Source organism: Myxine glutinosa, chromosome 4 (genome assembly GCF_964187855.1).
Source record: "Myxine glutinosa chromosome 4, kmMyxGlut1.1, whole genome shotgun sequence".
NCBI lineage: Eukaryota > Metazoa > Chordata > Myxini > Myxiniformes > Myxinidae > Myxine > Myxine glutinosa.
Genome location: NC_136264.1, coordinates 94358892 through 94384521, shown reverse-complemented (window position 1 = coordinate 94384521; position 25630 = coordinate 94358892). Strand labels below are relative to the sequence as shown.

Below are 25630 nucleotides of genomic sequence, written 5' to 3'. Positions count from 1 at the left end.
GAGTGATGTGAAAACCTATGGTGGTTGGGTTTATTTATTTGTTTGGATGTTTTGAATGATTTGATTTGATGTCGGCATGTTTTGCTATGCATCAATTTCCTGATGAAATTTGTACTTGCCTTCTTTTTAAGAAATTTTCCTCATGATTTGCGGAATATGTTATGCTGATTGCATGTTCAAACCTATGATTGTTAGCCTCTGATTGAGGTGAGACGTTTGGTTTGTTGGTTTTATTTCTTAATAAAAATCGTCGTAGTATCTGTTCTTATCAGTTTAATAGCTGATATGTCCCACAATGCGGGACTAGTCTATTGAATGGATTTTTGGTATCAGGAGTTGGATTAGGGTCTGCTCCGTCCGCTCCACGTATCGACCCGGTATTGCAGTACCTCCGGGAACGGTGCACCCCCTTTGGGGTACCTGGAAAACAAAGAAAAGATCCTTAAGGTAAAACGTGAAGGTTTTGTTTGAAGTTAGAGAAGTATCAAAACTTCCAAACTAGGTCGAGTGAACAGGGAAGTTGTTGGTGGGTTTTTGTTCTCGAACATTCTTCCCACTAATTACTAAAATAATGGTTATTTTACTATATAAGAGAGATGTCTGTCTGTGTCGCCATTCTTCTCAGAGATGGCTGAACGGATCTTCGTCAAACTTTCAGAGGTTCATCAGTGAGTGCCTGGGAATGTTTTCGGCAAAAAAAAAAAACCTGAGAAAAAAAAAAGGTTGGCTTTTTGGAGTTTTTTTTTTTTTTTAATCGCTCGATTGTGCCGAAGCCTTTTAAAATTGATGACAGTTATATACAAGTACACTTTTCCATAAATAAATAAAAAACAATCACCAGTTCATTTGAATAAAAACAATTCAAACAATTCTGGAAGTGTATGAAGTTGGTAGTACAGCTTCTTCTTCCTGATCGGCATCACCCACCAGCATATAGATGAACCCCCTTCCTCTCCTACTTCCCCTCCTCCCCTCACCGTCCTCCCCGTCCCCCCTTCTCCCTGTCCCCGCTCCCTCCCCTCCCCCTCTCCCTTCCGCCACCCCCCTACCTCCTCCTCCCTCCCTCCCCACTTCCCCCTCCCATGCCCTACCCTCTCCCCCTCCTGGCAACGCCGGGTACTTCTGCTAGTTCTCTATAATCCACATTGTAGCGGCTACCGCTGGGTTTACACAATCGCCTTGCACCTACCAAGGACGCGGAGCGATCACCATGCCGGGCTCGTCCAGGACGCCCGGGCAGGCCCGCGCTCAACTTGCCAGGCCCCGGCCGGGACGCCCGGCCACGCCCCCTCTCGCCTTTCCCCGGCAAACGCTCCGGGATAATGTGTGTATATATATTGCTGCCCGATAAACGGGCTTTTCAGAGTACCCGAGTTGTTTTGTGACAATAAAGAAAGTCGGACGAATTCCAGCTTTTTGTCGCGTCCATTCTTCCGACTACGTGGGAGCACAGCTCCTTCAACATCACCTTTAAAGATTTGTCCATACAATCCATAAGATAGTGATTAATCAGTGCCGTCCCTCGGATAAACGTTGAACGGGAATCCTGTTCCCCGACATTAAAGACGCCCACGGTATCCTCCACGAAGACAACGCGAGCACTCTGGCCATATTCCAGATTCCTGCCCCAACATGCAGGGGGCAGCACAGGCGCAACCCCCCGGGCAATGACGCAACTCGCAGCCTTGAGTGTGCACACAAAACTTTGTGGGACAACATCTTTTACCACCCTGCACCTAAATGGGGGTTTTAAAACAGTTATTTTCTCACGATTCATAAATTAAAACCATCCGAGCCGCCACCTGTCGCCATGATCTCCGAGGGTCGATCGGGTCGGTCCACATCACTGAACTGAAAATATATAGAATGACCATTGCTATTCACAGTTCACACCACACAGATGGAGATGTAGGCTGTAGCTACCGGGCGCCATCTTGGTTGGCACTCGATGCTGGGCGATGGTGATTTCCGTCACGCGTTTGCACGTAATTCAGAGCGAAAAGCGATTGCGTTTTTTCACCTTTTGTGCGATCGTTTTTCAATAGGAAACCTATCACAGTTACTACAACACTTTCCTTTTATCCTTTCCTTTTCACAAAAAAATTCGAGAACAAATATTGTTAATTTGGGAGCGTGAAGAACTCGGGACATTTTCATGAAACTTGCTGTGAAACGTCTTTCCACAACCCTTCCGTAACCGATTGGAGCAGTTTATTGCCGCACAAAATGGCATTTTAACAGTTGTCTGGCTTTTAAAATCTGGGACACGTTAAAAGGAAACGAGATCCACGAAGCGAGTCGGTCGAGTCGTGCTAACCAAGATGGCGACACGGCGGCTACACTTTTCACGGAGTATGAGCGTTCTATATCTTCTATCTATAATTCCAGTAATCTCTGTGTGTGTGTGTGTCTGTGTGTGTGTATGCGACCGCTGTTTCTCGACAACTACCGGTCCGATATACTTGAAACTTGCCAGGTATATTGCTGGGGACCCGAGGATGTGCCTTTTCAAGGTTTCATATTAATCGGAGAAGTAGTTACCGAGCTATGGCGATTTCTTTACCAAACTCCGCAAGCCGTTCGCTTTGGACCAAACCATTTCATGTAAATAGAGGGGGGGGGGATTGTCACCGGGGGGGGGGGGGGGGGGGATTGTCACCGTACTCGCAAGCCGTCCGCTTTGGCTTTGCGAATGGACCAAACCATTTCATGTAAATAGAGGGGGGGGATATAATTTTAGATATATATATAGTACGGGCATGCCCTAGTATCTATAATGCCAGTAATCTCTGTGTGTCTGTCTGTGACCGCTGTTTCTCGACAACCACGGGTCCGATATACTTGAAACTTGCCAGGTATATTGCTGGGGACCCGAGGATGTGCCTTTTCAAGGTTTCATATTAATCGGACAAGTAGTTAGCGAGCTATGTCCAAAAAACGATTCAACCAATCAGAGAGCAGCGAGCTATCACGTGTGCCGAACGTGGCGAACAGACTCTGCCTCGGACGGCACATTTGAGAGCGTATTCATTTATTTCCCGTTGGCAAACTATGTTGCCGCTATGTTGGCGTTAAACTATGTTTTAAAACTAATTAAAACTAATTTGCGATTCTTTCGCTTTCCTGCGCGTTTGTGCACGCTATGGCGATTTCTTTACCAAACTCCGCAAGCCGTTCGCTTTGGACCAAACCATTTCATGTAAATAGAGGGGGGGGGGATTGTCACCGTACTCGCAAGCCGTTCGCTTTGGACCAAACCATTTCATGTAAATAGAGGGGGGGGATTGTCACCGTACTCGCAAGCCGTTCGCTTTGGACCAAACCATTTCATGTAAATAGAGGGGGGGGATTGTCACCGTACTCGCAAGCCGTTCGCTTTGGCTTTGCGAATGGACCAAACCATTTCATGTAAATAGAGGGGGGGGGATATAATTTTAGATATATATATAGTACGGGCATGCCCTCGTATTTTCAATTCAGAGATTCACAAATACAAACCTCTATAAAAAGCGAAATTTTTATCGGATTTCAACATGGATATTGATATCGAGTTCCGATCATCAAATATGTTATCATGTGTGAGAAACCACTCTTAATTAAGACGTTACTGTGGTGCTGTGCATACACGACTCGATTGCCAGAGAGGTAGGCCACAACGCGTTGGTACAAACAAAGAGTCTTTATTAAGAGCTTGCACTTCAGCACTGGGCGGGCTCGAGCTTAGAGCCCGCATATATGTCCCGAGGCCACGCCTAGTCCCCGGGCGTGGCCGATCGGTCGAAGGGCGGGGCATGTACCATCGGTCCACGCCTGGGCGCTCGCGCCACCCACTGGTGCGCGGAATTATTACCCCTTGTGCCCGCCACACGTGCCCCCCCCCCCCCAGAATTCCCGCGCAACTGAAGGGTGAGTTTGCGGGGAAGCCGGATGACCCGGCCGAAACGCCCCCTGGCGATGGGTGCAGGGCTGGGGGGTAGCGGGGCTGGGGGGTGCCGGGGGTCCGACCACCGGGGGGCGGCCTCGACGCGGAGGCAGAGCTGCTGGTGGGGGGTGGTCCGGATCGAGGTGGGCCAGCTTGAGGTGATCGAAATGCGATCCGGGGCACCACCGATGTCGACCGTGAAAAATTTGACCCCGGTCTCCAGCACGCGGAAGGGCCCGTCGTACAGGGGCCGTAGCGGTGCCCGGTGGGCGTCGTGCCGGATGAACACGTACTTTGCCGTGCGAAGCTCCGGGGCGACGTGGGAAGGCGGGCAACCGTGGTGTGCCGTTGGCACCGGGGCGAACCTCCGGGCGGTCTCCTGAAGGGCAGAGCGCTGTTGCGCCATGGACCAAGGAGCCGTGGATAAATTCACCCGGTACCCGCAGTGGTTGCCCGAAGACCAGCTCCGCTGAGGACGCGCGCAGGTCGTCCTTGGGCGCTGTCCGGAGGCCCAGCAGGACCCAGGGGAGCCTGTCAACCTAGCCGCCGTCGCGGAGGCTGGCCCGGAGCACGGCCTTCATGGAGCGATGAAAGCGCTCGCACAGGCCATTGGCCTGGGGGTGGTAGGCCGTGGTGTGGTGTAGCTTCACCCCGAGCCCTTGCGCCACCGCGGCCCAGAGCTGCGAGGTGAACTGGGGGCCGCGGTCTGATGTCCGAGGGGGCACCGAACCGGGCAACCCAAGTGGCGATAAAGGCTTGCGCCACCTCAGCCGCAGACGTCGCCGCCAATGGGACGGCCTCCGGCCACCGCGTGGTGTGGTCGACCATGGTGAGGAGGTGGGTGAACCCTCTCGAGGGGGGCAGAGGTCCCACCAAGTCGACGTGCACGTGGTCGAACCGCCGCTCGGGCACCGTAAACAGGGCTAACGGTGCCTGGGTGTGGCGGTGGACCTTTGCGCGCTGGCACGCGAGGCACGTCCTGGCCCAGTCGCGGACGTCCTTCCTGAGGCCATGCCAGACGAACTTCGCCCCGACGAGTTTCTGGGATGCCTTTACGCCAGGGTGGGACAGGCCGTGGATGGCGTCGAACACTGGGCGCTGCCAGCCAGCGGGCAAGATGGGGCGAGGCCGGCCGAGGGAGACGTCGCATAGGAGGGCCGTGCCCGCGGCGTCGAACGGCACCTCGGTGACGCGGAGGCCCGTGACGGCGGTCCGCAAGGCCTGGACGCCGGGGTCGGCGGTCTGGGCCTCCGCCATCCGGGCATAGTCGATCCTGGTCCGTCGTGCACACGGTCCACCTCGGGAAAGGCAATCCACCACCGGGTTGTCCTTACCCGCCACGTGACGGATGTCCGTCGTGTACTCAGACACGGCAGAGAGGTGGCGCTGCTGCCGTGCCGACCATGGCTCGGCGACCTTGGCCATCGCGAACACAAGGGGCTTGTGGTCAACAAAGGCCGTGAACGGGCGGCCCTCCAGCAGATGGCGGTAGTGTCGGACCGCCAGGTGGAGCCCGAGCAACTCGCGGTCGAAGGTGCTGTACCGGCGTTCGTGTGGGCGAAGCTGCCGGCTGAAAAACGCCAGCAGTTGCCAAGCACCACGCACCCATTGCTCGTGCACCGCGCCCACCGCGTAGTCCGACGCGTCGGTGGTGAGGGCGATCGGTGCATCGGGCGCCGGGTGCGCCAGCATGGTGGCGTCGGCCAGAGCCAGCTTTGCGCCCGCGAATGCCGCGGCCATCAGCTCCGACCATGCGATGTCACCTTTGCCCTGCTTGCCCCAAAGGGCCTCGTGCAAGGGGCGGAGGAGCTGGGCGACGTGGGCCACGAAGCGGTAGTAAAAGTTTACCATGCCCAGGAACTCCTGGAGCCCCTTGATCATGCGGGGCCACGGGAAATCCCTGACCGCCTCCACCTTGCCCGGTAAAGGGACCGCCCCGTGCTCGGTGATGCGGTGCCCCAAGAAGTCGATGGTGGCAACGCCAAAACGGCACTTGGCGGGGTTGATGATTAGGCCATGCTGGCCCAGGCGTTCGAAAAGCGTGCGGAGGTGGAGCAGGTGCTCCTCCCGGGACGCGCTCGCGACTAGGATGTCGTCCAGGTAGACAAACAGGAAAGGTAAGTCGCGCAAGACGCTATCCATAAGCCGCTGGAACGCCTGAGCCGCATTCTTCAACCCGAAGGGCATCCATAGGAATTCGAAGAGGCCGAAAGGGGTGATGACGGCCGTCTTCGGGACGTCGTCCGGTTGGACGGGGACCTGATGGTAGCCCCGGATGAGGTCCACCTTAGAAAACACGGTCGTGTTGGCCAACCGGGCGGAAAAGTCCTGAATGTGTGGGACCGGGTAGCGGCCGGGGGTGGTGGCATCGTTGAGCCGGCGGTAGTCCCCGCACGGCCGCCATACCCCACCGGGCTTCGGCACGATGTGCAGCGGAGAAGCCCAAGCGCTGTTGGAGCGCCGCACGATCCCCAGCCGCTCCAGCGTGGCGAACTCCGCTTTCGCCACCGCGAGCTTCGTGGGCTCGAGTCGGCGTGCCCGGGCATAGACCGGCGGCCCGACCGTGGGGATGTGGTGCTCCACCCCGTGTTTAACAGCCACCGCTGAGAAGGTCGGCCGCGTGAGGGCCGGGAAACTGGCGAGGAGGCGGGTAAAGTCGTCCGCTGCCGGAAGCGTGCAAACTAAACTCGCCGGGACGGAACCTTCCAGCAAGCCGCTTGGCAAGCCGCTCGGTGAGCCGCTCAACGAGCCGCTCAGTGAACAAGCGAGCGAGCTAAAGGTTTCGGCCTGGATGAGCCGTCTGCGCTTCACGTCGACCAACAACCCATTCGCACATAGGAAGTCCGCACCAAGCAATGCCATTGGCACGCTGGCAGTCACGAACGACCATTGAAAGTGCTGCCCTCTGAACCGCAGGGAGAGGCAGCCCTTCCCGAATGTGCGGATGGGTGTACCGTTGGCGGCAAGCAACGCGGGGCCCCGGCCCACGGTTCGCTTGTCGGACGTGGAGGCGGGGATGACGCTTACCTGCGCTCCTGTATCGCAGAGGAAACGGCGCCCGGACAAGGTGTCCGTAATGAATAGGAGGCTGCCGGAATGGCCGACGCTCAGGGCTGCTAATGAGCGCCGGCCTGGTCGTTTCCCGACTTGTGAAAAGAGCATGGCGGGCGACACGTCCTAGCCTTGTGGCCGAACCTGGCATGGAAATAGCACCAGGCTTGCAGCAGCGGGGGCGGCGGCGGCCGCGGTTTTCTCGGTGGCGGTGGTGGTGGGCGTGGCGCGGCAGCGGCCACGAGGGACGCTGTGGCCTCTGCCCCGGGATCCACGACGGCAGCACCGTAACTCGACCGCGTGTCGCAAGCCGCGAAAAACTTGTCGGCCTCGACGGCCAGGGCGCGGGGTTCCTTTATTTCGGAACCGGCCAGCGCGAGGCGTACCTGTAGAGGTAGCTGGCGTAGGAAAAGCCCCCGGAATAAGAAATCCGGGGCTTGGTCACCCAGCAGCAACAGCATAAAATCCATCTGCACGGATGGTCGTGTGTCGCCGAGTTCGGGAAGGTCCAGGAGGCGGTCGGCCCGTTCGATCTCCGTGAGGCCGAACGTGGCGATGAGGAGACGTTTGAGCGCCCCGTACTTGTGGTCGACCGGCGGGTGCCGCAGGATGGACACGGCTCGGGCGGCAGTGCCGGGCCCGAGGGCGGCGACCATGTGGTAGTAATGGGTCTCGTCCGCCGTTATGCCGCGAAGCTGAAATTGCGCTTCGGCCTGCACGAACCACACATCGGCCTGTGCTTCCCAAAACTCTGGGAGTTTTACTGCGACGGCGTTGTTGGCCATGGCGCGTTCGGTGGTCAGCAACGGCTGAACCAATCGGGGTCACCAGTGAAGTGTGGTGCTGCGCACACAACTTGCTTGCCAAAGAGGTAGGCCACAACGCGTTTGTTAAAACCAAAAGTCTTTATTTGGAAAGCTCGATCTGCAGCACTGAGCGGGCTCGAGCTTAGAGCCCGCATATATGTGCCGAGGCCACGCCTAGTCCCCTGGCGTGGCCGATCGGTCGAAGGGCGGGGCATGTACCATCGGTCCCCGCCTGGGCGCTCGCGCCACCCACTGGTGCGCGGAATTATTACCCCTTGTGCCCGCCACAATTGTTAATTTGGGAGCGTGAAGAACTCGGGACATTTTCATGAAACTTGCTGTGAAACGTCTTTCCACAACCCTTCCGTAACCGATTGGAGCAGTTTATTGCCGCACAAAATGGCATTTTAACAGTTGTCTGGCTTTTAAAATCTGGGACACGTTAAAAGGAAACGAGATCCACGAAGCGAGTCGGTCGAGTCGTGCTAACCAAGATGGCGACACGGCGGCTATACTTTTCACGGCGTATGAGCGTTCTATATACATATTTTCAATTCAGAGATCCACAAATACAAACCTCTATAAAAAGCGAAATTTTTATCGGATTTCAACATGGATATTGATATAGAGTTCCGATCATCAAATATGTTATCATGTGTGAGAAACCACTCTTAATTAAGACGTTACCTTGATTGGTAAGTTCGGCAAAGGAGTCATGTGACCTCTGTTACGAATTCATGTGAATTACTATTCAGGTCTTTGCTTATCAATGTGTAGTCGATTAAAGGTTGTTGTGATTAAAGGGTCAGGAGCCCTTCTGGGAAAAAGGAGACCGGAAACGGAAGGAAAAAGACACGAGGTCCTGGAGAAGCGACGATCTTCTTCTTCTTCCTCGCCGAGCTCCGAGGCGAGGGTATCGATATCGAGCAGCATCTGACGCTGCGTTGGGAAACCCATCTGGCGAAAGGAATTACCCCTTGACACATGAAGTTGCCGTGGGTTCGTGCACGGAACCCAGCGTCCTACACAGTTCGCCTCACCGTCTACAAGGACGCCTACGGGTCGCACCTTGGGCCTCGCGCGCTGGACAAGCCGCGCGTTGCTTTGCCCGCGTTGCTTGGCAAGGAGGTGTGCGCTGCAACCGTTGGTCCCGGTACGGGACGTGCACGTTTGGGAGCACAGCAGCCAGGGGTTCGTTCAACCGCCCGTGTGCGGAGAAGCCGACCATCATCTTGGTCAGGAGGGGGCCCAGAGACATTGTGAGGGACAGAGACCAAAGGGGTCGTGAGTACCCAAGAGGTCGGGAGTGGGGAAAGGGGACACACATATATAAGATGGCCATCTTAATCATATTGGTGATTGATTGTTGATTGTGGATCGTTGATGGTTGTTTCCTTGGGGGAATATATTATTGATTACTCTGGATCCTTGGTGTGGGGTTTCTTATTGACTGGAATTCATATTGATTGCGTTACGAAAGCGTATAAATCATATATCTTTCTGGCGGGGTGCCTCCCACGGTCCGGGGGTCACCGAGACCAGGTAGTTACCGGGAGGACCACGTAACACCTCTTTAATGCGCTAATTATTCAAAAACCGAAAATAGTACAAATGCAACCTATACATAGTTTTAAAGGTAATTTTACGGCTCATCTAACAATATCACTCTCAAGTGTGAAAAAATATATTGTAGATAAAAGGACCCACGTGACGCCCACTCGAAACCACCACGAGACAACGGGTTGACCTCCAATGATTACCTCATCCTCACAACAAGGTGAGTTGTTGTTCTGCTTTGTTTGGGATCATACCGCTTTGAGCTCCCAAGGTTAATCACAAAAAAAAACTTTCTACCGTCGGATTTTTAACCACGATATACCTGAAAATGGGATTTATACCGTGATGAGGAGGTCATTTGGCCCGTTATTGTCGTGTTGCACTCGCGAGTTAATTTATTTACAAACCCGAGGTAATGTCTTCACTACACCTTCACTCCTTTACACACTTTAGACCCTTTCACCCTTTAAACTACGTGTCGACCCCTTTGACCATTTACACCCCTAACACTCCTTAGAGCAGGGGTTCCCAACCTTTTTTGTGTGTATGGCCCCCTTGGCTCCCAGAGCACATCCCCAGCACCCCCCTCCCTTTCGTGAGGATCGAGCGGTGCAGCGCGTGTAAGCAGGCTATGGGGGTCTGGGGGCATGCCCCCCAGAAAAATTTTGATTTCCAGATGCTCTGTGGTGCATTTTGAGAGGTGTTTTTTCCTTTAATTGGCTATTTTGCTTGTATGAGAATTGGTAAATTATTACACAGAAAATGAGGAATTCCAAGTAGCCAACATGAACATTTAGTTCCATAGTTTTTTCCTGTTCCTCACTGGCTCCCAACTACGTCGTTTTTGGAAGAAGCAAACAAAGCAACTTGTGTTCCTTTGTTTGATGCATGTTTGATATGAGATTTTAATATTTATCAGTAGCAACACTATGGACAGCATAAAATAGAACTGTCACACAAGAAAACAGTATGAAAAGGTTCCAAGTCAAGAATATTTGAAAACTAAAAACCTCTGTTGTGTCTGTATTTAACGCAGTGTGTTATAATCTCAGAAAAAGAAACTCGATTCGACAACAACTCAGGTAATCAAAACTAGGGACGTGGTGCATGTGCCGTAAAAGTGAATTAAAACCTCAGTAGGATGGCTGAAATTGAATTTTAGCTACCAATTGGGGTATCCGTGGTTGAGTCACAGTCAGGGCACAGCGGAGGTCATCTTCCAGGTGGAGCCGATTACGCTGTTTCGATTTGATATTCAACAGCGTGGAAAACCCCGCTTCGCAGAGATAGGTAGACGAGAATGGCAGAAGCACCCGGATAGCTATCTGGCTGACATAAGGGCAGCGACCCATTCCCACCCAAAATCCATCAAGCTCTTCTCTTCGAATGTGTCTTTGGCAAATGAATCATTTCGGAGATCCAGGAATTCATCTTGCATTGCCTCCGGCATGCTCTCCACGCAAAGGTTGACGGAAAGAGGATTCCTCACAATTTTTGCCTCATTGACATCTAAATCAGGAAAATACTTATGAAATTCTAGCTCCAGTGACTGCAGATGCTCAAGAATGTCATTTTTCAGTATGGGATCAGGCTCTTTTCCCATGCTGTCATGCAATTCAGACATTCTTTCGAACATAGCAATGTTTCCTGTGTTCACTTTCCTGCGCCAGTTTTGGAGCTTGGCAACAAATCCTCAGAGATGATCGTGGAAAAGAATAATATTAGTCGCTCTTCCTTGGAGCTTGAGGGTCAGCTAGTTCTGCTGCTCGAAAATGTCAGCAAGATAAGCAAGTTGTTTGTTCCACAATTCTTCATTGTAATACTGCAGGAGGTCACGTTTCCCTTGAAGATTCAAGAAATGTTTGACTTCCGCACGAAGTTCAAAGACACAGTTCAGAACATTTCCTTTCGAAAGCCAGCGTACAGCAGTATAGTAGAGCAACGTTTCATGTTCCGCGTTCATATCTTTTGTTACGGGGTCCTCCCCTATCCTCGGCAAACCTCCGAACCCCGAGGAAGTCCCTGGCAGAAAGATGTGTTGTCCTTGGTTGAAAACAAGCCAATCAATAACGAGTCCACACCAAGGGTTACGAACAAACCACAATATAATATAAATCCCACCCAGGAATCATGACCCAATTAGTACAGCACTTCACCATATAATTCCTATCTACAGGCGGCGCCACCTTACCGAGCCCCTTAACCCCCAAGCTCACGGCCCTTGCCCCAATGTCTCTGCACTCCTCCAAGGCGACATCGATTCGCTCCAGTGATCGTGGAATCAATATCCGATTCCAATCAAGGGAAGCGGAGTCGATCGAACCAACCCGCAGGCCACGTGATCCAATCCCCAGCACGATGGCGGTAGAATGGGAAACCTCCCCAAAGCCGATTTCGGGTACGTACCCGGTTGCGGTTCAATCCGCGAGTCTCCTCAATACCCCTCCCACAGCCACTGTCTTGTACAGCCGTCCCCGGCAGCCCGCCGGAGAGTAACGCCCAGTCGACGCGCCGCAAAAACCTGGTCACTGTCGATGGTGTGTGTGGCAAAGATGGCGGCCGGCTTTCTCTCGCATCCGGGTTTGGAGGTGAGGATACTCGGCAACCTCAACGAGGATACCCGACTACGCAGGCTCCGCATCAATCCGGCGATCTCCTATCGCGCGGACTTCTTTTCAAGGAGGCAAAGTTCCCTATGAGTTGAATTATGAGTGTGTACAGGTCCGAACCCGTTGGCACCGCGGGCTCGGCCCTCGCCGCCATGTGCGAGGTGCCGCCATCTTCTTCCCCTGCTACCTCTACTGCTTCTTCCTCTATTTCTCCCAATTCTTCCCGGGGTCCTGGGTCATCGATTCTAATTCCTCATCCTCCTCATTTACCCCCTCCGGCATCTGACCGTCTTGGTTATCCATGGCACGATTTTAATTTGGTTGTTCATAAAATTTTGGCCGCTCGTAATTTTGAGCGCGTTAGGCGCACCTCGGGTCCAATCCCACTCCTGATACCAAATGTTGCGGATCTCTGCGCCGGCCTTTCCCCTTACCAAGGGGGGGGGGGGGTTAGTCCCCTTGTCTTTTACTAGCCGACGGGACCCGGGACCTATGACGTCCTTCCCGGTGTTACGGTTTCATCACTTCCGCTGTTGTGGTTTTCACCCACTTGACATGTTGCTGATATTATGTATTATTATTATTATTCGCAAACGGTTTATTATTCAGGAACAGCTATCTAAAGTTAAGAAGGTTAACTTAAAATGATACAGGAAATCGTGCACCAGAAAACGACGAGGCGAGGAGGAGGAGGAGGAGGCGGTGAAAAAGTCGGAGAAGAAGCTGGTTGCTTTGCGTTCTGGATCGACCGTTGTCGAGCAAGAGACACGAGTGAACTTTGGGGTTTCCTGGAAAGGGATTCCGCGATAGAGTTGTTATCGCTGTGACTGATCAAACCTGCATGTCAGGTTGGCGTTGGATTCGGAGGAACCATCGTCGTGTGATTACGTCTCAAGTACGAGCCGTCCGCCATTTTGACTCGTGCTCTTCACGCGTCGAGCAAACTTTCCTGGCTTCGTCAACCGTTTCCACCGCGTTCAGACGTATCTGTGGTGTGTGTGTGTGCACCGAGGCTTCTGACGATTACTTTGCGGCTCGCCGACCGTGAACAGTGAAAGTTCGTACCTGGAGGGGGCCTTTCGATTTCCCAGTCGCCGTGAGTGCGCCTTTGTGCCACTTTAACCACGTGACCCTTTTCTCCGCTTTGGGTCGCGTGCGCCTTGGTGCCGTTTTGGGCGGCGTGTCTGTGCCTGCCCTCGGAACGAGATTCTGGTTTAGAGTCGACATCGTTCCATTGATCACTGGAGGGGACCAACTGAGCTCGAAGACGGGAATATAGAGACATTGGGGAAGGTTCTTTCCACTCACTTAGAACACTGAGTTACTTTATGCATGCTAGCTGATGGAATAGAGAGTGCACTCTTAATTGTCATTGGTGGTAATGTTATTCCTGTGTGATTTATAATATATTATTGGTTTGTTCGTAATCATTGGTGTTGTTTCCTTATTGATTTCGACACGGAAATATATATTTTTCTGCCGTGATTCCTCCCGGGGTTCGGAGGTATACTGAGACCAGGAGGTCGGGGAGGGACACGTAACACCGGGCAGCGTTAAATAGGGTTTTAGGACTACGAATTCGCTATTACCTAAGTACTAACGCTGACCGGAAACGAGGAAATAAGCCCCGCCCGAATCACGGGTGTTAGTGGAAACGCCGAGCGGTAGCGACCCGTGACCCGAGCCGTTATCAATGACAACCTGATCCAAGCAGTTCTTAATCCCGCCATGCTTACCAAATGGAGGAAATGACTGAAACGGTTGAATTTGGGAAGAAAAGAAATAACAGAATTTATTTACCCTTTGTACAATAAAATAAGAAGAAGAATACACAGTGCAGCCTTATAGTCAACTTATCCCTGGACAAACGGGCCCGTCACACCCAGACACACTCACACGGGGTTGCAGACGAACAGGTCGATGGTCCAGGGATGGCGTCCAGACAGCTCGCTCTCAGGTCCCCAACTCGCACCGCGAAGTAGATGAACCCAGCGGCCAGGAGCTCTCCACGTGTTGTTTGGCGCGCACGGGATTATTATAGGGCGGACGGTAGGCTGGCTTTGGCGGTTACACTTGCGGCTCAACCGCGTACGTAATAAGCGAATAGTTCGTAATAGTTCAATTAGCGCGAACAATGCGCTTCACAATCAAGGCTCGAAGCTGTCGAGTACACTCCAGTCCTCTTAATGCAGTTCTCACACGAACGCTCCGGATCAGTTCTCTCAATGGCTTCTCCCTTCTCAACTCTGTGTCCTTTTCCAACCAGTCCTCTTGATACCAGCGCTTGGCTCCCGTCCTCATCAAGTCCTTCAACACCGCGCATCCCTTTCTCATCTAATCTGAGGTGGGGGCCTCGCGCCAAGGGTTTTATTACCATGCCCTTGGAACCCTCTCAAACTCACCAGACGTTTCTTGCCACGCCCTATCAAGCCATGCCCACCGAGCTCTGGTTGGCTGTTGCCCTTACCGTCACCGCCTTCTGACGTGCTGCTTGATGCGGCCACACCTCGACCCTCGCGCTCCTCCCCCTTTTCAGGCCTACCTCGTGGTTACTTGGCTAGTTTCGAGCAAAACCAAGGGCAGCGAACGCTGCTGGCGGCCAAAGCGTAAAAAACTGCTGCGGGTAGCCCAAAGCGTAACAAACTTGAGGGATGCCAAATGGAGCGTGGGATCGAGTTCGCCCATGATGTAATTGAAGGGCGGCCGCAAAATGAAAGGACCTAAGCTTATTATTTCTTTACACAACGCAGATATTACTAGGGACAGTGGCCTACTCTTACACATACTATGACATAACTCATTCTAATGGGCCTACGTGTTGCTTGTGGACTAACTATGGGGGGCAAACCTTTAACCTTTAATGATGTTATATGTACAATTCTCAAAACCTCAATATATATATTGTTGCGGATCTCGGTCGTCGGCTCTCCCCTTATCAAGGGGGGGGGGGGGGGGTTAATCCCCTTGTCCTTTTATCTGGCCGACCCGAGTCCTGGACGTTATACCGTCCTTCCCGGCGTGGCGTTAGGTAGGGTTTGTTAGTCCTAGGGGTTCACTACTACCTAATTACTAACGCCGGCCAGAAACGAGGGAATAACTCCTGCTCGAACCACGGATATGATGGAAAATGCCGAGCGGATAGCAATCCACGATCCGAGCTATTAACAAAGACTAAACCCGATTATGGCGGTTGCGATCGTGCCATGTTTACCCAATGAGAGAAAAGACGGATGCGATCGGATAAGAGGAAACCAAGAAAGAACAAGGCAATTTATTACACATGTACAGAAAGAAGAGGAAATAAAAGAATGTACAGGATAGGAAGAGGAAGAAGCAGAACACAGGGCAGTCTTAAAACAGTCTTATTCTTAATACCCAGGACACACATACACACACACGGGGATTGTAGATGGTTGATGGTCCAGGCTCCGGTCCAGCGGGCGAAACCCGGCAGGCAGCTCCGCGTGTAGTTGAACGCGACCAGACAATTATATAGCGTGGGGGGAAGCTGGTACGCTGCGTACGTAATATGTGCACACTGGTGCCAAACGCCCTCTCTCTCCCCAATGTCCTCTTTAACAAGCGCACCCTTCTTCTTCTCAGTCCTTCTCCAAGCCACCCTTCCAACACGTCCTCTTTAACAAACGCCGGCGCATGAGTCTCTTGGTAAATGTGCTCACTGGAAAGTCCCCTGCGCAGTCCTGTAAAAGGGCTTTGCATTCGCTTTTATAACTCAAGCAACGATCGCTCCGCGAGCGCAAAAGCCACGCCTGTCGGCGATGTCCCTTCAGCCCTGGTTGGCTGGTGAGGGCTTACCGGCTCCGCCTTTGACAGCTGGATGACGTGGCCACACCTTCTTCTTGGCATTCCGCCCCCTTTTTCCGGGCCTCACCACGTGGCTTATGGCGGCGTTTGAGCGAGCTCCAGCTCAAGGCAGCGAACGCTGCTAACAAAGGTGCGTAACAAATTGGGGAGCCATAGGGCAGACTGGAGGGCGTGTAATGGCGTCGCTTGGAGAGGGAGGTTGAAAACTGAATGGAATGGGGCCTACTTCTTATTTGATCGACACAACGCAGATTCAACTATTGGAAACACGGCCTTATCTAATACACATACTAATGAAATGACTGGAATTCTAAGGTGGCCTACGTGTTGCTTGTGGACTAACTATGGGGTGCTACCTTTAACCATTTAATGTCATATTTACACAAGTGTGGGTTCTAAAACCGCAACAATATATAACAGTAGGTCTTCGCTCAGTTCTGTAAGTAAAACCTACCTCACGGATGTCAGGATTCCTCCAAATTTCTTTGGTTAATGTTATAAACAGCATTTGCGACCGTTTGAAAAGCTAATCATACGTGTTTGTGGTTTATAATATTTTACAAGCCCGGCTACGCCGGTTAGACTTTTGGTCTTGTTTACCATCGAGTGATCTGGCCAAAAACAATACATAAACAGTATCTCAAAAGGTTATGGATGGATTCAGACGAAACCTGGTGGGCAGTTTGGGTGTGTGACAAGGACGAATTGGTTTGATTTTGGTGAAGATTCAAATGCGAGAATTATTTTTTAAGTTATTCTTTACAATTAACGGTCAAGTACAAAAACAATATTTCAAAAAGTTGTTAGACGACGTGACAAAACAAAGTGGACGAGTTTGGTAGGTGGCAAGAACAAGCAAATTAGATTTTAGTTGAGGTCCGGATCCAGAACTGGCAGATCAGTGGGATACAAAAGGTAAACTGTTCAACCTGGCCGAGGTATGCTCTCTACTGAGTGCTGTTCTCGTTTTCATTAGAATAGTTTCTCAGTCACAAAAAAAAAAAAAAAAAAAAAAAAAAAAAAAAAACAGCCTTTGCTTCATACTTGAGATAATCCATACCTATCTTAAAAAGGTACATTTGAAATTTCCTTTCATGCAAGCTACACGAGAGTTGGCAGTTTTGCTGACCATTGTTCAAACTCTACCTTCTCTCTATTTGAAAGATGGAATTCAACACTGTGCCATCAATTTACTACGTACAAACACACAGGATTGAGCATCCGGTTTGGACCAGCTCTGCTTCATGATCGATTTAAAGTCGTGTAGTATCACAATATGGATGTTAAGCTGGGCGTTCTGTCTGCCGTGGTTAGTTTATTGTCCTTCACAAAAGAGTAGGAGAGCTATCATTAGCAGCATGGTCAAATTCCATATTCCTGCTCTGAGTAGCAGAGGGCATTGCATCAGCAGCAAACTCACACCCTCAGCCAATGGTGCGACCGGATGACGCATACGAACGAAGACGACCTACACAAGAAACTTGGAATCACATTTCATTTCGTGCAAACTTAAGACTTTGCAGCTTGTCGCCAATTATATTGTATTTCCACAGATCACGAGAACATCAGTTGCCAAAAATATTTTATTAATATCAGACAAGAAAGTGAGTCCGAGCAAAATACTATTTTCTGTTGAAATCTTATTCTTTGCCATGCATATGTCCTTGCAGGAATACAACTTTTCCAAGGACACCAAATCGATGAAAAACTTCAATACAAACTATCAGTGCATATTGACTCATCCAAAGGTGATGCAAAAGTAAATATGTAGACACATTTAATACTCGAGAAACTCGAGATTTACTTATAAGAGAAGGTAAATTGAGAACAAAGAGGAGTGTATGAGAGTTGGTAGGACAACAGGAAATTGGGAGGTTTATGAACATCGAGAAAGAATATGAGAGAAGAGGCAGGGGAGAGGGAGGAGGGGATAATTCCACCATTTTTCTGGATGCAATACGTAAATAGCGCATTAATTAATTAGAATTGAGGAATAAATAAATCCAAAATGATAAAGCCACATTTGTGTGGGGGAGCATTAATACAGTATGTATACATACATCTTGGCATGTCACTACCCAAGTTTATCATACAAATTATGGCGTTTCAAAACAAGGGAGACAAGTTTTTCTTTTACCCACTACTATTGGAGTACGAGGGCGGTTCACTTTTGACCTGAACGATGTTGATATAATGATAACTTGTCACGAATGACAGACAACATTGAAGAGCATTTTAAAAGCAACAACTGAGATACCATAATCAATAGATACATTATTGTGTGTCATAATCAGATACAACATCTTGTGTGTGTGTATATATATATATATCTATCTAAATAATTGGTAAGAAAATATGTTTGTTTGTTTTTCATTTGGAAGCCTTGCTATAATTTTTTTGCATCTTGACGAATGGGAGTATCTTGTTCATGAAAGACATTTGATTGCATGGAGGTGACCAGTCTCACAGGAAGTAGTTAATAGGATACATTTTCCTATCCATATTTGAATAACTAACCCCAGTAACACACAGATATCCTCGACAGGCAAGGATTACCATCCTCTCGTTAATCTTTTGTAAATTTCAATTAGCTTGGTCTTTTTGTGAACCAGTAATTTCATAATTTGTTGTTCCACCCTTGATTTTAAACACATTTGGTTATTAAAGGAGGAAATATGTGACTATGGAGAGTGGTGACCCATAACAAATAATGAATCTCAAAAACCATCTCTTTATAAGCAAGTTCATGTCGAATTTGAACCAATGTATTTACACAATTCACCCTTGTTGCAATTTAATGACAATGGACATCTGAAACATTGAGACGAGTAAGCGCGTAAAATAACGCACAAACTCAAGTCTTGATATCAACTGCAATATGTACAGGGTTGCTTATTCTGGTTGTAGTGCTTCTTGCTCCAACATAATGGGGCATTATATGATGTGGTGCAACATCACATGTATCCCTCTGTCTCCCTCTCTCTATTGCAAAACAAATAATATTTAGCACTTCAGCAAGTTTAGAGCCAAAGAGATTGTCAAAACAAGTTCAAATTTCACAGAAATTAGGATGAACATTGCATTCAGTTTGGATGATATAAAATATCTCCCAATGATAAAAAAGAAAGAAAAATAATCAGGAATATCTAACACAGAAATAACCCTCCACCAGCATCCTTCTCCACAAAATGAGCTTGTAAACAGAGTTCATTAACTCAATGCACTGAGATTGGCTGAAAAGTGTCGCATGATAACTTGTACCTTGTCAATTTTATATACAGCACTGCAATAATCGATTAAAAAGATCCAGCAGCTTTAAAATGCTGACATTAATTGCATTATACATGTGTTATTTGACAAGACCAAATACATTCTTGTTTATATATTTATCAAAATTTAGGTACAGTACTATCTATATAGTAGTAAATTTACTAAAAATTGTATTATAGTGTAAAGCAGCCATTTTACTGCAAAGTACATTTTCCACTGTGTCATCAAAATACAATATCTGTTATGCATTTGAAATGACGCTCCTCTTAAAACCCTCAAATACTGCAAAAGTTGCTTTATTGCAAGTTTGATTGGGCCACGGGGCGGGGGGTTCTTCTTCTTCTTTTCTTCTTTTGGAGGGGGTGGGAGGTGGAGAGAGCAGATAACTTTCTCACCAAAAACCTGGAGATAGACTATACATCAATCAATAAGAATAAGAAAAGTCTGACAATCAAAACGACGGAGAGAAAAATGGCACCCCAACCGATGCAGCATGTCGGACCAACACTGATCGTTCTGTTGGGTAAACGTTCATTAAATCATTGGTTAAACGTTACTCCGTCATTGGCAGAATAACAGGAGCCGTTGGCCGAACGTCATCAGTATCCACATAGCAACTGCCTCAATCGAAAAGCCGATATTGAACCAACAGACCTGATGATACCAACCCAGGCTTACCATTTGTCCAACATAGTACACCAGGTGGGAAGTACACCAGGACTCGTGTTAAATAAAATAAAACGTGCAGAAGTCGTCATGGGAAACGTAGAGTTTTCATTTCTGAGAAGCCTCAAAAAATAATCTAGTTGTCCAATAATCTTTATAATAGCACATCACGATCTTATCCCATTGTGCACAACCTAAGTAATTTTACAAAGCGATTGGAATCATATGGTTTCCATATAAAATGACTTATGAACCTGCGCTGCTTTTCCTTTTCTCCTTTTAACGCACATTTTATCAAGCACATCAAGTCTAAGAGTTACAAATTAGCTGTACGGGGCTGGAAAATGACAAACCAAGGAAGGGAGAGGGATAGGCGTATAAGCAAGTACCGTACTCATAACTGTTCAATCAATCTTCTCAACTTTACACAGTACGACCTCCCCACCAGCGTGGAATTCATAACGAAAGATGGAGTCTTAATTGTCTGTGATACTTTGCTGAAAGCCTTTGTCATGCTGAGAAACTATAGGAATAAACTCTTGTCCTAAAGAGCTGAGGAGCACTCCCATCGGCGTCTGTTTCAGACCAGCCTCCTCTATGCGGTTACTCAGCTTGTTCTTTATATTGCGAAGGCGCAGAGATGCATGAAGAATCACAACTGCAAGACATTTCAGCATTCGATATCACCTCGTATAATGCATGCCACCGATACATTTATCCAAAAATACATTTTATTCCATACACACCGACATAGCCCACCCACAAAACTGAAGGGTCTCAGCATTTTAAAACTCACCCAGGACAGAGAGGATGACGGCACACAAGAAGAACAAAATCCCTGAAAGAAAGTAATGGATAAAGAGCACGGTGGCTGCAGCAGTTCCAGCCAACATCAGGCCCAGTTTCTCACCCTGTAGAGCCTGGAGGTATGGCCAGTATGACTTCACCAAAGAAGCCCCCCAGCAACCCACAGCGACGATTGCCAAACCCTCCACCATGTGTACTGGCTGGAGGCACCTGCACAGTGCACATACATGGATACATATCGTCCACCGATACAAAAAGAAAAAGAAAAAACACGTATATAATAATCTATGATTCATTAATAGCTCCTTTCTTCCTTCAGTGGAAATTGGGGTTTAAAACCACTTTGCCAATGCAGGCAAGTCAGTGGTCCCAATCTTCTGCCACCTCCTTTATGGAGGTGGTCGAAATAAGGTATCTGCAGGACACACAGTCCACCAGGAAACCCTTCTGGTGAAACACACAAAGTCCAGAATCACTGATCACCTCCACTCATTCATTCCTCACCCCCCCCCCCTCCCCCACCTCTCCCTGTGGAACCAATTCTATGTTTCTTCAATCTCATTCTTCCCTCCAGGTCTTCAAAAAGACAGCTGTTCACCACCATCTCAGATCACCCCACCCCCCCCCCTCCCTCCAATTTTCCAGCTTCCCCCTCCCCTCCCCCATGTATCCATCTTGCACACCCCTGCATCCCCCACTAGCCCCCATTCTTATCTGCATCCCTTATTTGTCCGTCTCTGCCTAGTTCGTCCATTGGCCCTGTTGTTGGTGTTTCCCCCTCTTTCTACTGTTCCTTTTGTTCTGTTGCATCCTGATCCGTTCTGTGCTCCAGCTCTTCCAAAAGCCTGGAGTTGGTATACAAAAAAAAGGTCGAATTAATACACCACTGCAGCATTTCACGCAACCCCTTTGCATCAGAGTAGTCATCACTCATCACTGTCCAGTATTGTTGCGCAACAAAAAAGTCAAAGTGGAAAGACAAACAGGGCATTGTTAAAACACTCATCTGGAAATGATGGGATATCCTTTCTGGCAGTGCCACATTGTTGAAACGTCAGGAGAAAGTTTGCCACAAAGAACAAGACGGTATTACTGAACAAATTAGTCTTTTTTAAATCCAGGAACATCATCTCATGGAGCCCTCACAAAACATCTTCTGCAAGGTTTCACTTCAGGAATGTTTGTCAAAGATATCACGATAAAATCCCATGAAAAAAGCTTGGAAATGTGCTGGGAGAGATGAAAACTCCAAAGTGGATTTAAACAAACAAGGAAAAATTATAACGGGCAAGCAAACAGAAAAGTGGGTGTACAAGCTGTCAGATAGATGTCAAAATTTGGCTGAAATAACACAGACAGGCCTTAAGATTACACGCTGGCTACAGAAACCAATACTGTACCCAATTAAATGCACTATGGTATATTAAATAAGGCAATTCTCTGTATGTATGTACATCTGAAAATCATGGGGAAAATAAAACATGACTAGCCCGTTCACCACATTTTGCATCCACACTGGTAGTGCCCAGTGTCCGTCATAGGCATAAGCAAGGAAATCCTCACCCCCTCCCTCCATAAGGTGCGTGAGGGGTCGAGGGGGGGGGGGTGGAAAGATGATGTACGATTCTCACAAACATGTTGCTAGTACCCAGGGTAAACCCCCGTGAGGAGGGGGGGGGGGGGCGACATGCCAATGCTCCAAAAAGGGAGCGGGTGTAAAAACTAGAGAATTCAAACTACACCTTAGCCCGTGCAGTCTTGAGAAAAAAGGACATGGGTAGGATCTGCAAGCAGCAAATTTGATTGGTCGGGGTGACGTGAAATGCCGCAATATTTTATCCAAGTACCGCTAAACAGTAGGTTTTTGAAAGTGTTAAAAAGGTGATTTGCGTTCGACATAGAACATTCAATTTAAATCAAGATGGTCCTCAATCATAAACTGACGTCTATAGGCAGACAAAGTGAACAAATTGCTTAACCCCACTTTTCATTTCACGTGCATAGGGTAAAAATATGAGTTTGAAGTAATGTGTGCGATTCTGTAGGTCCGAGACAATGCAAATGGATAGAACAGGCATTGACCTAAAGCCCCTTGTACTAAAATTCAGGAATTCTCCATTTGAATATGTCTCAATTTTATAGAATCAAATACAGTACTGCCTGTAAAAACCCTCACATTTTGCATACATGCTTGGGCTATGCAAGGTCAGATCATTGGCACTAAATCCCTCCCCCCCCCCATCCTAAGAGGGTGATGGGGAGATGACAACTTACAATTTTCACCTTTTTATGGTAAAATTGTACCACCTTTTCTGGTCCGCATGTGCCCATGTGAGTGCTGCTGTACCACCTTGTCTTGTCAGCATGTGCCCATGTGAGTGCTGCTGCACCACATTTTTCTTGTCGGCATGTGCCCATGTGAGTGCTGCTGCACCACCTTTTTCTTGTCAGCATGTGCCCATGTGAGTGCTGCTGTACCACCGTTTTCTTGTCGGCATGTGCCCATGTGAGTGCTGCTGCACCACCTTTTTCTTGTCAGCATGTGCCCATGTGAGTGCTGCTGCACCACATTTTCCTTGTCAGCATGTGCCCATGTGAGTGCTGCTGCACCACATTTTTCTTGTCAGCATGTGCCCATGTGAGTGCTGCTGCACCACATTTTTCTTGTCAGCATGTGCCCATGTGAGTGCTGTTGCATCACCTTTTTCTTGTCAGCATGTGCCCATGTGAGTGCTGCTGTACCACCTTGTCTTGTCAGCATGTGCCCATGTGAGTGCTGCTGTACCACCGTTTTCTTGTCAGCATGTGCCCATGTGAGTGCTGCTGCACCACCTTTTTCTTGTCAGCATGTGCCCATGTGAGTGCTGTTGCATCACCTTTTTCTTGTCAGCATGTGCCCATGTAAATGCTACTGTACCACCTTTTGATGGTCCGCATGTGAATTGGAGTGTTACTGTACAACCTTTTTATGGTCCGCGTGTGCCCATGTGAGTGTTACTGCACCACCTATTTCTGGTCAGCATGTGACCATGCGAGTGCTACTGTACCACCTTTTGATGGTCCGCATGTGAATGTGAGTGTTACTGTACCACCTTTTTATGGTCCGTGTGTGCCCATGTGAGTGTTACTGCACCACCTATTTCTGGTCAGCATGTGACCATGGGAGTGCTACTGTATCACCTTTTTATGGTCCACATGTGTCCATGTGAGTGCTACTGCACCACCTTTTTCTGGTCAGCATGCGACCATGTGAGTGCTACTGCACCACATTTTTTTGGGGGGTTAGCATTTTAATGGCCATCCCAAGTTACCCTAACTTCAACAGTAGCGTGGATTTGATGTCACGTATCGAATAGAGCAGGCAGTATACGACTCTACAAATTCCACCCACTCTTGTGCAATGCAATGTGTAAATGTTAAAAAAAACAAGCAAGATCAGCACTCGGTACGGACCTGAACCAAATCTAATCGGCTTGTTCTTGTCACCTAACCGACTCGTCCACAACTTTTTTTAATATTGTGTAATATAATCGCTTTTCACCCGATCCCTCAATTGTGAATAATCACTTTAAAATTTCTAGTAGCCGGATCCGAATCTTCACCCAAATCGAATCATTTCGCCCTCGTCACATACGCTACCTCTCTGCCAAATTTCGTTTGAATCCATCCACTATTTTTTGAGATGTCTTGTTCACAGACAGAGACAAACAAAACAGACAGGGGTGAAAACATAACCTCCATCCACCTTCGGTGGCGGAGGTAATGACAAACGCACTCCACCATCCTCAGACCATTAATGAGCTAGCTCCGTTTTCAGTGACAATTAGAGGGCAATACTGAAATTCTCAAGCCATCTCAGTTTCCAGAAGCCCAGATATCCAGTGCTGACCTGAGCCGGATTTTCTACCGCAACGTCCGGGATGCAAGGGCGAAGGATGAGAACGAGTGCTAAAAGGAGGAAATGCAATGGCCACAGAATGTTAGCATGCATGTGTAAGTGTAGGGGTACAGGGAAGCAGATGGTGAACCGGCAGGGAAAGGGATTGAAATTCCCGCCAAATTTGGATACGTAATAAATGAACAAAGTTAATCCAAGCATTCCCACATGATCAATTCACTTGGATATTTGTGAAAACATTTTACAGATTCCAACTACCTGCATTCCGATTCCATAAGTTCCCACTTGTTGGCAATCGGCGTTTTCCCTATAAAGCCACGTGGGAGAATTTAAAGTCGATCATAACAAATGCTCCACATTGATTACAGTGAAACCAACCACTTGTGGGCAGTGACAAAACGCCCCATTGTTGCGCAGTGCAATTCTCACCCAACAAGCAGGAACACACATATCGCCAGCACGAAATAGTTGCTTTGATAGTAGTGCAGGTTGTTGATGACGCGGTTGTTCCACTTGTGAACGTCTTGACCGTCCGGAAGACCGAAGCGAGCCGAGGCCGAGACGAAGTCGTGAAAGGACCGCAGCGGAGGGAAAATCAAGTCCGGCATAGCTTCACAAAACACGCCGCCACCTTCTATCTGCCGTATTCCTTCACCACGCCTCGCTATGACGATTGACGAGCCGTTCCTTCCGCCCTCCCTATGGCATATATGGCCACGCCTCCCCGTGACGTGTAGGCTGTAGCTCGTTCCGCCTTCCCACATGACGTAAGGCCACGCCTTTCCCTATGACATATATGGCCACGCCTTCCCGTGACGTGTGGCTCGTTCCGCCTTCCCCTATGACGTTTGGCCACGCCTCCCCATGACGTATGGCTCGTTCCGCCCTCCCCGTAACATCTATAGCCACGCCTCCCCGTCATCATCCTCATTACCCTGAATTCATTCCCTTGAACGGCGCTCATTACTTCAACCCCGTGACATTATTAACTGTTAGTCGTTACTCCCTCCTCCAATGTAAACAACGCAGCTCGCCCCGCCCCGTGACGCCCTCCCAGTGACGTCACGGCATGTTACGCCATTACCATAATGTGCAATTTTGTACAGACATGCAGTATCAGTAAGGACTAAGAACTGCATTTGGAGACTGATGAATGATGTAATAGGAGTACTTATGATATTAGGCTCTCAGTACAGAGCATACCTGTGCCTGGTGAACA

The 25630-nt window shown here is 49.0% G+C and overlaps 1 protein-coding gene and 1 non-coding gene across 2 annotated transcripts; one reads left to right on the top strand and one right to left on the bottom strand.

Annotated features, from left to right (window-relative positions):
• Positions 1–220: 220 nt before the first annotated feature.
• LOC137426314 (U2 spliceosomal RNA) lies at positions 221–411 on the top strand. Its single transcript, XR_013623309.1, has one exon. It is a non-coding gene; the product is annotated as a U2 spliceosomal RNA (small nuclear RNA).
• A 16924-nt stretch (positions 412–17335) lies between these two features.
• On the bottom strand, positions 17336–25128 carry LOC137425000 (PRA1 family protein 3). Its single transcript, XM_068112980.2, has 3 exons — positions 24841–25128; positions 20503–20723; positions 17336–20364 (listed from the first exon to the last, which is right to left on the bottom strand). Exons 1-3 carry the CDS (start codon positions 25017–25019, stop codon positions 20183–20185), a joined length of 582 nt encoding a protein of 193 aa, XP_067969081.2. The 5' UTR covers positions 25020–25128; the 3' UTR covers positions 17336–20182.
• Positions 25129–25630: the final 502 nt, after the last annotated feature.

Coding starts and splice junctions, on each gene's coding strand:
- LOC137425000 (XM_068112980.2), bottom strand. CDS start 25,019: ATGCCGGACTTGATTTTCCCTCCGCTGCGGTCCTTTCACGACTTCGTC. Junction 20,724..24,840: donor TGTGTGTTCCTGCTTGTTGG/GTGAGAATTGCA, acceptor TGCACTGTGCAG/GTGCCTCCAGCCAGTACACA. Junction 20,365..20,502: donor CGTCATCCTCTCTGTCCTGG/GTGAGTTTTAAA, acceptor AATGTCTTGCAG/TTGTGATTCTTCATGCATCT.